General features: G+C 37.1%; 4 protein-coding genes across 6 annotated transcripts; 2 read left to right on the forward strand and 2 right to left on the reverse strand.

Annotated features, from left to right (window-relative positions):
- The first annotated feature begins 1,092 nt into the window (after positions 1 to 1,092).
- LOC130738908 (uncharacterized) lies at positions 1,093 to 3,236 on the forward strand. Its single transcript, XM_057591083.1, has 2 exons — positions 1,093 to 1,635; positions 2,840 to 3,236. Exons 1-2 carry the CDS (start codon positions 1,246 to 1,248, stop codon positions 3,011 to 3,013), a joined length of 564 nt encoding a protein of 187 aa, XP_057447066.1. The 5' UTR covers positions 1,093 to 1,245; the 3' UTR covers positions 3,014 to 3,236.
- Positions 3,237 to 3,619: 383 nt separating this feature from the next.
- Positions 3,620 to 5,580, reverse strand: LOC130738907 (non-specific lipid transfer protein GPI-anchored 10). Its single transcript, XM_057591081.1, has 3 exons — positions 4,597 to 5,580; positions 4,296 to 4,373; positions 3,620 to 3,988 (listed from the first exon to the last, which is right to left on the reverse strand). Exons 1-3 carry the CDS (start codon positions 4,949 to 4,951, stop codon positions 3,852 to 3,854), a joined length of 570 nt encoding a protein of 189 aa, XP_057447064.1. The 5' UTR covers positions 4,952 to 5,580; the 3' UTR covers positions 3,620 to 3,851.
- A 2,121-nt stretch (positions 5,581 to 7,701) lies between these two features.
- On the forward strand, positions 7,702 to 8,691 carry LOC130738910 (heavy metal-associated isoprenylated plant protein 25-like). Of its 3 annotated transcripts, none has more exons than XM_057591085.1 (3): positions 7,702 to 7,772; positions 8,149 to 8,230; positions 8,328 to 8,691. In XM_057591085.1, exons 1-3 carry the CDS (start codon positions 7,728 to 7,730, stop codon positions 8,570 to 8,572), a joined length of 372 nt encoding a protein of 123 aa, XP_057447068.1. In that variant the 5' UTR covers positions 7,702 to 7,727; the 3' UTR covers positions 8,573 to 8,691. The 3 variants fall into 3 exon arrangements, 2 of the variants coding, with proteins under 2 accessions (XP_057447068.1, XP_057447069.1); XR_009019698.1 differs by having other exon boundaries at positions 7,764 to 7,828; XM_057591086.1 differs by lacking the exon at positions 7,702 to 7,772 and adding an exon at positions 7,845 to 8,059.
- A 256-nt stretch (positions 8,692 to 8,947) lies between these two features.
- LOC130738909 (cold shock protein CS66-like) lies at positions 8,948 to 10,247 on the reverse strand. Its single transcript, XM_057591084.1, has one exon. The coding sequence runs from the start codon at positions 10,134 to 10,136 to the stop codon at positions 9,183 to 9,185; it is 954 nt and encodes a 317-aa protein (XP_057447067.1). The 5' UTR covers positions 10,137 to 10,247; the 3' UTR covers positions 8,948 to 9,182.
- Between the last annotated feature and the right edge of the window lie 4,010 nt (positions 10,248 to 14,257).

A 14,257-nucleotide genomic window follows, 5' to 3' on the forward strand; every position in this document is an offset into this window, starting at 1 on the left:
TTATGGACTTATTTATAAATTTAAACATTGTACGATGTATAAAATATATTATTTAAATACATTACTATGGTGATCACAAGCTTAGACATAAGGAAGTCCAACACAATGAAACCTCTTTCCCTTTTTACATACTATGTATAAGTCTACTGTTATGTTTTCTTTTTGTGTATCGGAAAGATAAATGACATCCTTCAAGATTTGAACCCTGGATCTTCCCCTTCCAACCCATATGTTCTCAACTCTTACCACTTGAGTTATCATTCGGGGACTGATATGTTTGCATATATGTTTGTTTTAGTATATTTTAACTTGTTAGACAATAAGCATGCTTAAAAATCTTATTATCAATTGGGCTTTCAAAAAGACCAAGTTAAAGCTATAATAGGTAATCGGAAAAAATCTTATTATGAATTGGGCTTTTATTATGGATTGGGCTTTCACACCCTGACTTGCACTCATATACCCAAAATTTTATGGGTAATTACGTATATTTGAACCCAGACATATTTGATGAGTAAATGCACTTATGCACTTATGCACAACATGTTATAGGTAATTTTCTAGTTCTAGGTATCTGTTGAGTTCAAGTCTAATTGTGATCCTTATATCACAACAAACTATTTTTCCTTATGGAGTCACATGTCTTACTCACAATGTTTTAAAAACTGGATTGGTCGCTGAAACAATGAAGATATTTTTTTAAATAGTTAATATTTTCTTAAACAATTGTTCAATTAAAGCATTATTAACTCAGCCATTTCTTCATTATTTTTAAATATTTATTTAGTTAAAATATGTTGTCAGTTTCCTTAATCTCTGTAATTAAAATATTTATTTATCAATTACATCGCATTTTAAATTTCTCAATGTTAAAATTCTTTTTTTCTTTGATGAAAATCGTCACCAATTTAAGAAACGGTTGCATGTAACTCCCAATAAATATTTTCCAAAATTCAAACATATATTTTCATCTTTAAGAGTGTTTAGCTAACTTATAACTTATCGCTACTTCGATATTCTAAATGTTATTTTTGATATCATAAATACTAGTTTATATAATCAATGTTCTAACCTATGATACAAGTTTGGTATCCTCCCCATAAACTTAGCCAAAAAGCAAGGAATGTATAATAAAAATATCCTTATGAGCACACAAAATCATATCATGCAATCCAAACCTCAAACATTTTTGTTTTTGTTATCCACATAGACTGCATCATCTTCTCCTCTGCAGTCTCATCCCCAATGGCATTCACCGTAGCAGCCACTGGTAGTGGCGCTTCTAGTGGCGGTGCTGCAATCCTCTGCGGCAACTCCACCACCGCCACTCCGTACACACCTCTCTCCCACCTCGCTCTCCCATCATCATCATCACGAACAAGAAGAAGCCTTCATTTGGTCTCTGCCAAGAAGCTCTCCCGCCCCCGCCGCTCCGACTTGAACATACCTGAAACCACCACTACCATCGCCGATCAGGAACCGCAGTGGACGGCGGAGATTGGCGCCGGCACAGGGAATGATGGGTACCCCGATCGGGCGCTTCCGGGCAGTGAAGTGGATTTCTTTGAAGGGCCCCAGTGGGATACAGTTGGCTTGATGGGCGAGTATCTGTGGGTTGCTGGTGTTGTTTTTGCGGTATAGCTGAATCTTCATCTTGCTATTTTGCTATTTTCTAGCTTCAACTTTTTGTGTTGCTAAATTGTGTGTATGATTATTTCCTTATAAGGTTTTCTGGGTACATGTGGATTAGAATTGCATGTAGATAAGGATAAATAAGATAATAATCCTTTATTGTTGTTTCTGTGTAAAAAACTAGAAATGGGTCAGTGAACTAGTATTTAGCTCCTTTAATAGAGTAGTCAGTTTAGCTTAAATAAAGCAATTTAGGTTCTAAATTTAATTCCAGCAGAGTTGAAGTGTATATTGACTTCCAAATTGAGTGATGGGGGTGGGAAAGAAGTGTATATTTAGCTCAACTAAATTGTTAGACAAAGCAATTTTTTAGCTTTTGTATCCATCATTCAACCAAACACACACTAAATTGAGAAGTGTATTTTAGGGGTTCAGAAAATTGAGGGTTGAGATTTTAATAACTTCATAGTTTATTATGTAGATACATTGTATGACAAACTCAATCAGAACTATTTTGTACTTTATCTTATAAAATGTATTCTGGAACTTTAGAGAAGTCAAATGTAGTTGCAGATGGTTTTGTTTTGAAGCAGTTTTAAAATATGTTTTAAATTTTTTATTTCTTGATTCCTTACTACGGACACTTAACACTTAGCACTAGACAGGACTATATGAAAATCTGAAGTATAGCTCCTTATAATTTAAATTGTGGATTCAGCTAGTTTTAATTTACTTACAAAATTTTGAAGTGTTATGTTATGAATCATACCTTACGAATTTCTAGTAATCAATGTAATCTGTGAGAAGGTCTATTGTGGGTTATTTGCCTAACCATTGTCTTGGTGCTTTGAATTGCTATGCCTTAAGTGAATTTATATGAATGGTATAAGGGAGTTCTGAAGAACGTCTTCTCCCACATTGAACATTGCTTGTTTCATTGCTTTCAATTGCTTCCACGTTTGACTGTCCAACTAGCCATTGCTTTGCTCCTAAAAGGTTTCCCTTGAGAATTTTTGGATTAGTTTCTATTTTCTGAACACTTTAAACTTTCATTTTTCTGTTTGACCTTGTCCCTATTTTTAGTTCTTATGTTTGTATTCACTTTCATGCCAAGGAATGTTTGTCTGGAGAGTCTGGCTTGTCTAGTCATACTATTTGAACATGTAGGTTGATTTTTGAATCGTTTCTTTGTTCACCATGATCGCAGATACTTGCTGGCTTGTTTGGTGCCGCAAATTATAATCAAGGAGCATCAGATTTTAAGGATACTCCTGCATACAAGGAATCTGTTCAGTCTAGAGAACTTTTAGAACAACCCGATGCATCTGACTCTGATGTATTCGAGTCCAATCCCACAGAGGTGGCTCCTAGTTTGGAGTAGACCATCCGTAGATACTGCAGACACACCTTATTTTAGCATATAAATCCAGGTGAATGAATCCAAAGTTAGTTGCACTCAATTTGTAAGGCAATGCTTCTGTTTACATATACCCTTTTAAAATGTATCAATTCTGAGGCAAACCAATTGAACTTGTAATATGTGGAGATGTATTACATGTTTGGATATGCATTAGATTGGTCAAATTGATTCCTCATTACTAGAAGCAACACAGTAATTTTTCATTCTAAGCTCTATTTGAGAATCAATTCTATTAAGATGTTGAATTTTGTTGATTTCCAAACAGACATGTAATGTTGTTCCTCACGGACTCACGGTGGTTCTTGTGTTATTTGAATCTTAAAAAATTGCATGAGACTGATCAAATGACTGTTGACATCTGCTCTTCATTAGTCGTTACAGCTGAGAACACTGAAATCAAGTCTTTTACACACACATATCTTGAGGTGATATTGGGTACATGGATATAGTGGTTTGCATGTACAAGTATGCGTTGTTATGCACTTCATTTGGTTTAAAATTAGCAGAAATTACTAGTAGATTAATCACATTGTGTTTTTACAATTCAAGGGGAGTTTATGGTATTGCTTTAGTCCTAAATGTTTGAAACAAGAAAATGTGAAGGCCATCGGCAGTGTCAATAAAACAAAGCTTTATAATAGCAAACATTTATTAAGAAAACTTTTTATTTGTTGCACAACACAACTTACAAACTCAAGAGAAATACACAATCTACTATTAAAATTTCTATTAACCCAGTCTTACTACTAATAGTCTAATACAATTTCTATACAGACTAAACCTATGATTTCAAGTGAAACTAGTAAAGCACAAATGTGAACAACAATGCGATAGACACAATTAATTCATTGTTTGCCTTCAAGTTAATGGCATTGCTTGTTCCAAACCCAAATCCCATCATTCTAGGTCTTGGAGGCACTGAAAATGCTGGAGAAGCTGCAAATTCAGTGCAAAGAGAGGATAGTCAAAAGCATGATTGATTCAACTTAGAGGACATTGACTAAGGAAAGTTACTATCAAAGAATAATTATAATTCTTTGCAATTAATAAGAAAGCTAACATAACTCTCTGAAGGTTGACACTTCCCATTGTTAAAATATATTATAATCTCATGTGTTTTCTTCTACTAGTATGGTTTAGTTCATAAACACTATTCACTTTGAAACTGGGTTTTCTCATAGTAAGTTATTGCAGAAATAAAGGTCTAAGCTAATAAAGAATGGAGAAAGTAGTGATCTTATACCAGCAATAGTAGGGTCGGTCCTCGTCCCAAAGGAAAACTGTGAATGTGGTGAAGTTGGAGCCACCTGCACTTGTTCCCCTACAACATTAGTAGTGAAAACTAATTAAATATACAATAAAACTCATCAAGTATATTACTAATATAATATTATACATACATAACTTGACTAAAGAAGGTAAAACTGATGTCTTTAGACTTTAGAAACAAGATTTAAACAATGGCACATGGCAAACTTCTTGAACAAAATAAACATGTGAGTTGGTGGCTGTGTTTTCAGATCAAAGGGGACTGTTTATGTAACCTGGACATGCAGAGATAAAAACTCGAAGCGCGCAAAGAGATGGAAGTTGCAGAGCAAGTGTCTTGTTGATGGGGAAAGAGGTGAAGGTGGTATCATTGAGAAAGAGGCAAAGGCAAAGTGGCTCTTGGATGTAGAGTTGCTTGAGGTTGGCACAACATTGAGGCCCTGGAGAGGGAGCAGTGCCCTGCACAAATTGTGCACAAGGAATGAGAGGTAGGAGGCTTGATGTGCATTGGGCCATGGTGGGGCTTGAGGAGATTGGATCCTGAGGAAGTGTGTTGGGTGGGTAAGAAAACAGCAGCAAGAGAACAATTTGAGAGAGAGGAACAATGGTGAAAGTGGTCAAAGAAGCCATTATGTTTCAATAATTATTTGTCTACACCTCTAAATAGAGGTGGAAAGAGGTGAAGGAGGAGAGAGATAGGAAGAAAAGAAAAAGTAAGAGAGAGAAAGTATAAGATGTGATAGATGATAAGAGGAGAGAGATAGAAATAAAAATAGGTGGAAATGAAGTGTATAAATAAGGAGGTGTGTATATATCATTACTCTATGTGAAATGTGTGTGAGGAGAGAAATAGTTGATGGTGTGTCTAATAGACAGGGCCGGTTCCGACATTTTGGAGGCCCTGTGCAAATAATAATAATGGACCCATAATAAAGAGAAATATCTCTTAGAGATACAACTTCCAGATACCTTTATATATTTAATGTTCGAAATATAATCAAAGTCATTATGTTGGTTCGTTTGGCAACTGGCCTCTTGCAACACGCCTAGAGGTCGCGTGTTCGAATCCAAGCTAATGCGTCCTTTTGCTTTAATTTTTGAATTCTTTCAATTCAAATTAATTAACAAATAACATGTCAAAAGCCAAAAGGTGGGATTCAAACTCAGTACATAAAAGCAACATAAACAGTTACTAACCACTAGACCACTTAAGGTCATTAATAACATCTTGAACATTAATTATTATAACTAAGTTTTTGGGAAAGTTTAATGTGAATTTTTTTTGGGGCCCCTTCTTTTTTGAGGCACTGGGCTGTGGGTCTGCTTGCACAGGCTGAGGTCCGGCCCTGCTAATAGAAAATTGGTCATTCTTTTGTGTGAGTTGTTACATTACATGCTCGTTGTGTGAGTTTGATCAAACATGTACTTCTTGTTTGTAAAGATGAATACATGATTTTTATATTGCATTATATTTCTGATAAAATGTTTAAATTTGAATATTTTAAAATTCATTACTATTTTTCTTTTAAGTTTTCTCAGATTTAACCATGATTTTTGAATCCAAAATATGCTTATTTAAATCAGGAGTGTGAACATATATAAATAAGTCTCATGAATGGTTCGATTAGTGAGGTATAAAACATGAATTCGACTGTGAAAATAAAATTTAAATTCATTTTATGTCAACTCATTAATTTATATATTTGATGTTGTTATTAATATTATACGACGATATAAAATAAAACATATTGTTTAATTTTCGTATTTTAATTTTAGTTTATCATGATAACAATGAATACTATTACTTCATTACATTGTTTAAATTAATCTAAAAATTATTAATTTATTACATTTTAGAAGCTGACAATTAGGTAGTATACTTACAAAGTATTGCTCTAGAGGTACGCAAGTTAGACGCGCGTAAAGGTTAAAACACAAGTGTGGATTCTCAAAAGTCATTTATTGAAAAAATAACAATATTTTCCATTTAAATGCAAGCCTACATGGGTAGGACCGTTTATCCCGCCGTTAAATAGGTTTTCGTATGCAGACTTGCAGATCGGCCCAAAAGCTCACTTATATTTAAAAGAAAAGGGAACTTCTTCCGTGCCATCTTTAAAGCACTAAAAATGGAAGTATAGGACCTGCGAATTGAAGTATAGGGACGGTAAGAAAAACAATACACAATTAACATTTGAATAAGAAAACTTAAAATGATTGGCAACTTGTAAACCAGGTAAAGATGACACCGACTTCATATAAAATGGAGTGGCATGGAAGAAGCCCACAAAATAGAAATGCTACGTGGAAGCAAGCCTTGGTAAGTTAAAGATTCCCAAAAAAAAGAAAACTAAGTTCCAAGCCTAGTTTATGACTTCAGAAAGCTCCCAAGTCTCAATCTTCTTTTTCTCTAGTCCATTGTCTTGTCAACTGAAACTGCAACATCTTTGCCTAACTTGCCAGCAAAGATATTGGCTTAACGATATGCTCAGACTCCTTAACACTTAACATGGCTAAATGATACCTTTCGATACTAGCATGACTCGATAACGTTGGCTTAACGACATGCTCAAACTTTTTCACAACAGTTCCCCAGACGTTAAGTTAGAAAGGTAGTCTCTCTTCCATGGGAGCCTTTAAAGACAACCCCTAGTATGACAATTTTAAGTCTATCTTACACCAGAAGTGCTGGGAAGTAGTGGAAAGAAGTTGAGTGTCAATGGTGCAAAATGCCATCACAACAACGTATTTGGAGGAGTCTCAACCATACCTTCATTATCTTATTCCCGAAAGGTAACACACCCCAATCTTTTGGCCAGTTCAGACATCTCCGGTATAACTTGACATACAAGGTAAAAAAAAAAAGCAACGGAGGAGGAACTCAAAAAATCATGCCTAACTACACCACGCCCAACTGCCCTCCATCCTTTATCTTGCATCATTGCATCTAGATGATAATATTTGATGAAAACCAACAAAAAAGTAATGATTCATAAAATCTCGTGTTTTTGAACCACGTTTAATGACGTTGTTAAACGCAAAATATAAAAAGAAAAAACGTTTGGTGGAGATTTTGAACTTCCACTAATAAAATCTCCCAACTTTTGTGTGATCATTATAGTGTTGTTAGACTAACTATTTTTTAAAACTTTATAATTTGTTTAAACCGTCATACGTTTATATGTCTGAAGTATGTCGCGAGTGACCGTATATGTTTTTCTGACACTATTACAACAGAAGTATAGAAAGAGATACAAACAAACAAGTGTCAAATAAATGTTAAAAATGAAAGTGGGAAAATGGAAATGCATGGCACGAGTTGTATATACTTCATCCCCTTGTTGCGGAAGAAAGATCTTTAACTCTTTATGGCCTTTTTAAAAGAAGGTATGCTCTTTGTTTATTCATGTTGTGGCATGCGCATAATAGGAACAAAGAAGCCGAGAATAATGTGAGGAACTACGCTACATTGCCTTCTTAAGCATACCTTGATTAAAATAGAATCAGGTTCTGAAATTAAATAGGAGAATCAATTTCATCAAACTAAAATGCTAACCAGCTCATTATAAACCCTTTATAGCTTTCAAATTTTTCTTCTTGCCTTTTAAGTTTTATGATCAACTTTTCTTTACCTTGCTCATTCATGCACACCCTTTTGGATTTTCAAACATCTGTGACTTTATCTCTGTGATCTTGGTTTCTCACTGTCTCACTTCAATTGATTTCATGACAGTGAAGGCAAAATATCTAATTAATCAGATTTTCTCTGTTTCTCAAGCTATTCATGCATACCATTCTGAATCATTTTTTGGTTCCTTTTGTTATAGTACTTCTGTATGGTGATGAGGATCAATATTGATTGCAATGGTTGTTACAGAAAAGTGAAGAGAGCCCTTCTTGACATGTCAGGTTAGACTTAGACATTAGTCATCAACTCATCATTCTTTGTAATATTGTAATTGAGTATTACATTAATTGTAGCTTCGTTAATTTGTTGTTTTGTTAGAGTTGGAGAGCCATTTCCTAGAGAAGAACCAGACCAGGGTAATTGTGTGTGGCAGGTTTATCCCACAGGATGTTGCAATCAAGATAAAGAAAAAGACTAATCGTAGAGTTGAGATCTTGGAGATACAGGACTTGAGCGAAGATAACAATTCTGAAATGGAAGAAGAAGAACAAGACCAGAAACCAATGAATAATAATTGGACTCTTCTAGCCACCAGGAATCAAATGGGAACGTGTCTTGTTTGATAGAAAAACTGCCACAACCTCAAATTGTGGTATGTGAATTGCACATTTTGATGTATTATTCAAAGAATTATAACTTCTCTAACTGATTATTGCAATAAATCTCATAATTTAAGTGTTCATGTCTCTGTGTTTGGTTATTGGTCAAAGGATAGATTTTGTTAACTTCAATGATTTTCATGTGTATACTCTTTCTCAGACTTTAGGCCTGAAGAAGTTACCTAGTAGGGAATTGGGTTATGTTAGAAACAGAAATTGTAAATCCCTGATTTTGTATCATGTACTAGGCCTTGAAAATATGGCTGGGTTGAATGTTACAAAAGCAGAGCTTAAGAATTTAACAAGGAAAAATAAAGAGAAAGAAAGGCTTGCTGCAAATACAGAACATAACATAAACTGTATTTAACTTACAAATAACCAAGAGAAGTACCCCCCAAACTGAGAGTACCCCAAAGCTTTACATGTCCCTATACCCTATTACACACAACACAACACACATTTATTCATCTATCTATTGAACACTGCATAAGATACATCTCATGTTACATAATGTATGAGGCAAATTATTCATTTCAGAAGCAGCAACAGCATACTATCTTTGCATCAATCCATTCTAATGGTTTCCAGTGCCAGGAAGCTTCTCCTTGATCTTATCCATTATCCCTTTCTTCTCATGATGCTGCTCTCCATGGTGACCAGTAGTGGTAGTGGTAGTGCCGGTGGTCCCACCACTGCCATACTCATGAGTGGCGGTGGAGCCGGCACAAGGAAGCTTTTCCTTGATCTTATCCATTACTCCACCACCGCCACCGGTACCAGTGGTTCCATACTCTGTTCCATGACCACCAGTTCCATACCCTGTTCCTGTGCCGGTGGTTCCATGACCATGAGTGCCGGTAGTTCCATAGTCTGTTCCATGACCACCAGTTCCATACCCTGTTCCTGTGCCGGTGGTTCCATGACCATGAGTTCCGGTGGTTCCATGACCATGAGTTCCGGTGGTTCCACCGGTACCGGGAAGCTTCTCCTTGACCTTATCCATAACTCCTTGCCCCCCGCCACCACCGGTGGTTCCATACTCTGTTCCAGCACCAGTTCCATACCCTGTTCCTGTGCCACCAGTGTGTCCATATCCTGTGCCAGCACCACTACCATACCCATGAGTGCCGGTGGTTCCACCGGTACCAGGAAGCTTCTCCTTGATCTTGTCCATTACGCCTGTGCCACCGCCGCTACCGGTGGTTCCATACCCTGTTTCATGGCCACCAGTACTATACCCTGTACCACCACCGGTTCCAGTGCCACCGCCGCCAGTAGTTCCATACCCTGTTTCACCACCAGTTCCATACCCTGTTCCTGTGTCTCCACCAGTGGTTCCGTACCCAGTGCCGCCAACACCGGTAGTTCCATGGTGTCTCCCGGTGTCAGCGGTATAGCCACCACCGGTACCGGTGTGACCACTCTGATGAACAGGGTTGCCGTATTGGTCAACTGGGCTACTCACTGGGTTTCCATACTCATCAACCTTGCGGGCTTGATCACCATACTGCTCTTGAAAATGCGCCATTGTTTCCTAAAGAGAATGCACAATCGAAAAGTGAAGTTGGTTACTGAGAAGTTTTTGAATGTTCAGAATATGATTTGAAACTGCTTTGGATGATGGAAGAGAAGTTGATACATGGTGTTTATATAGGGAAATGGAGGGTGAAAATCTGGTTATGGAGCACTCGGTTTGGTTTGTGAATCTCTGACACGTACCAAGTGGCGTTTGTGTTGAAGCTGCCACGTATGAGGACACGTGTTGGTGGTTTCTGATTTCATGAAAACCGTCGGTGGCATTGGATTTTGGAGGACACGACGCTGTCGACATGCAAAGTAAACGTGGAAGTGATTTGATGGATGAGAAGCCTCGATCACCACCACACAGGTTTAAAGCTAGCATGGTAATGAATGGATGAATGAGTTTGTTTAGATTTGAGTAAAATACACTCACCCCCCTCAAGGTTTGCAAGAATGACACTCCACCCCATTGTTTTTTAAAATCTACACTCCACCCCATTTTTTATAAAGGCAAAATTTAGTGACGAAAACAAATTCCTCACTAATAAAAAATAATTACTAATTAGTTAAAATTTAAATAAATTAAATGCATATACACTATCATACATCAATTTATGAAAATAATTTTACTGAATTAAATTTTAAAAAATCATCAACTCTGTCTGTTAAGTCCACGTCTCATCTATCTCCAAATCATATTTCTCACCACAAATGGTCACCACCAAACCTTTGCTCCATTTAACACGACGACAACCATCCCAGAATGTGAAACCCCATGGCACCACCATGCCTCAAAGTTTTGTTGCGACCTGAACCCCAGAACGTGAATCGCACATCCCCAAAGCCACTTGTTCAACTACTTGTTGTGAACTTCACCCCTTTAAGTTGTGAGCGAACGCTTTGTTGGTTTAAGATGTTGTTGGATTTTGTTAAAAACGGTGCTCCACCGCATCGTTGGGTTCTATTAACCTCCGGTCCACTTCATATTTCTTAATTTTGTTTCTCTATTTTCTTCACCCATTTGTGTTGCTTTTTGGGTCTACAATCCAATTTTAAAAATTGGAGGTATAAATATATTATTTTGATTAAAATTGAATTATTACCAAATATGAAAACACAAGCATGTTTCACTATGTTCGAGATATGGTTTGTCAACCAGTCATGTGTGCTATTGCAGAATTTGCATTGTGAATTTACGGAGGAAGAACGCGATTGAGAGAATGAGGAGGACTGTGATGTTTTCATTTTTATATTTATTGGATTATATTGAAAATATTTTTTAAAATTATTGATTAACAATTTAAATAATAACTAATTATTAATGAAGAATATTTTTCGTCACTAAATTTGCCTCTATATAAAATGGGGTGGGGTGTAGATTTTAGATAAGAATGGGGTGGAGTGTTATTCTAACAAAACTTGAGGGGGGTGAGTGTACTTTACTCTTTAGATTTTTGTGTCAGGTTGAAGGGGTGTGAACACAGAAATTACGTGACACCTGTCTAGCTGTGATAAAGTTGATACAGGATTGAATCCCCATAATATCTTACAAAGATTATATGGATAAAGTTAAGATTAAGTGTGAAAGAATGTTTATGAAAGAAAATGCAAAAATGTGCATTTTTGAAGTTAAGATTACCTGACACTGACACCTGTCTATAGAGAAGCAAAAATAAATGTCGACCGACTTTCAGGAGGTGAAGACTACAGTGTCATCATTTTTTTGGTTCCACCGGTGCCCTCATCAAAAAAACTTTTATAAAAAGGGGGACACCCAATACCTCTTTAATTACCACCATTGATATAATATTAAAAAAATTGAATGGTTCAGATTGAGTTAATAAAGTTACCAAAATACCCATTTCAAACCCTAATTCTTCTTCACTTAAAAAAAAAAAACTCTTCCTTCCAACCTCCACAGCCACCTTCTTCCTCCTCCACCCAAGCCTGGTCCTTTTCCACCGACGACGCAGCCACCCCCGCGACCCCACCCCGCACCCCTTTGATCGAGTCCAAAAATCTCACCAAATCCCCACACACATCAAGTCCCTCCTTCACCGCTGCTGCACCGTGTGAGGCTCCAGTCGAACGCTACTCGCCACCGATCGAAGATCCTCGGCGGCCGTTGCGGTTTCGCTCAAGTATTCCTCACCGAATGCTACATTCCTCGCGATCTCCTCTTGCCTTATTTTGTAATATTCAGATCTAGAAACTACAAGATCTATTGATCCATATCTGTTTTTGGATGGTGTCATTTTCATCTATTTTGCAATTGTCATCTTCTTAGGTACTACCAAGATCTGTTTTTCTTTATGGTTGTGTCATTTTAGAAGGTTTGATAATGTACATGTGATTTGGAAACAGTTTCAGAGCAGCACTTTTTAATGTGATTGCATATCATTCAAGTAATTGTTTATCTCAACATTTGTCAAAATCGTTGATTTTACTTTTAAATCGCACCATTATGAATCTTGATACTTGAGGTTAATTAAAATCATGTTGCTATGGGGCACCTATTCTGGTATATTATATGGTTTCTTCTCTATGATATTGAAAACTTCAGCAAGTTGTGTGATGATGACTTCCTTAGAATTTGTAGGCCTAAACCTCATTTTCAATGTTGTATGGGTTCTAGTTCTGGGTTTTATTTTTGTCGATTTTAATTTTTCCATAGGTGGCTTTGGTTTCAATCACTCTCCTATTTAGTTATGTTAAATGATATTGTTGAGTTTTATGTTTTGATTCAGAAGAAAGATGAACCCAAACGAAGGGAGAAGGAAAGAAAAACTAAGTTGACAAAATTTTTTGCAGCCAACTACTGGAGGTTGAAAACCGCCACAATACTTAAGGGATAAATTTGTAATCTCACGTCAAAATTTTGGTGGACACCGGTGTCCCCATTTTTATGGGTGATACCATAGCCTTCACGCTTTCAGGATGATTATTGGAAAAAATTGATAATTGGGTTTTGAAAAAAAACAAACAAGTGACAATTGGGTCGGAAAAAAAAGTGAATGATCGGGTATGAGTAAAGGACCACACGTGGATTGCTATTGTCCCCTTTTTTTAAGCTCTACTCTGTTTTTAATAAATCCTTGCTTGGTAAATGGAAGTGGAGGTTCCTTGTTGAGCCTAATAGTTTTTGGTGTCAGGTTATTAAAGCCAAGTATATGGGGAAGGGAGTGGAGAGAATCCTCGTGGTGGCAGGATGTGAATTCTTCATGTTGTGATGAGGATGGGGATTGGTTCGAGTTTGGTGTGCAGAAATCGGCTAGGGTGGAAATGCTACTGAGTTTTGGCATGATATTTGGGTTGGTTCTATGGCTCTTTCTAAGAAGTATCATAGGTTGTATAACCTTTCTAGGTTGAAGCATGCTTTTATTATTGGTTGTCGGGTGTGGAACCATGGTGTTTGGCAGTGGAAGTTCTCTTGGAGAAGCTGGCCTCTTATTGGAAGGGAATGGCAGTGGTTACAACCCGTGCTTGATGATGTTGGATGGGTTCATATTGCGGAGGGTGTGTCGGATAAATGGTGTTAAGGGATTTTTTCCGTTAACTCTTTCTATCGGTTTTTGCAGGTGCTTGAGAACTTTGTAGTTGTTCCTATTTTCTGTTGTGTGTGGCAGTGTTTTGCTTCCTCAAGTGCGAAGGCTTTTGCTTGGCGGGTTTTGTTGGATAGGATCCCCAGTAAGGAGAATTTGTGGAGGCGCCAGATAATTCGGTCACAGAATGAGGTGTTGTGCAAATTTTGCAATCTGGTTTCTGAGTCTACATCTCATTTGTTGTTCTCTTGCTCGTTGTCCATGGACGTTTGGTTGGCCTGTTATCGATGGCTTAGCGTGCAAATTGTGTTACTGGCTACTTCAAAGGAGCACTTTCTTCAGTTTAGTCTGGGTTGGAGTAACAACCAGCGTCGAGGTGCTCATTCAATTTGGTTGGCAGTGGTTTGGTCGCTATGGATGGCTAGGAATGAGGTTGTGTTTCGAAATGTTGTGGCAGATGTCTCTTGCATTATGGACTTGGTGAGATGGCGTTCGTGGCATTGAATTAAATCCAAATTCAGTGAATTTGCTTACTCCTTCTTTGAATGGTTTTCTCAGCCACCGGTGTGTTTGTAGGCTTTGTAGT

Source organism: Lotus japonicus, chromosome 2, assembly GCF_012489685.1.
Source record: "Lotus japonicus ecotype B-129 chromosome 2, LjGifu_v1.2".
Taxonomy (NCBI): Eukaryota; Viridiplantae; Streptophyta; class Magnoliopsida; order Fabales; family Fabaceae; genus Lotus; species Lotus japonicus.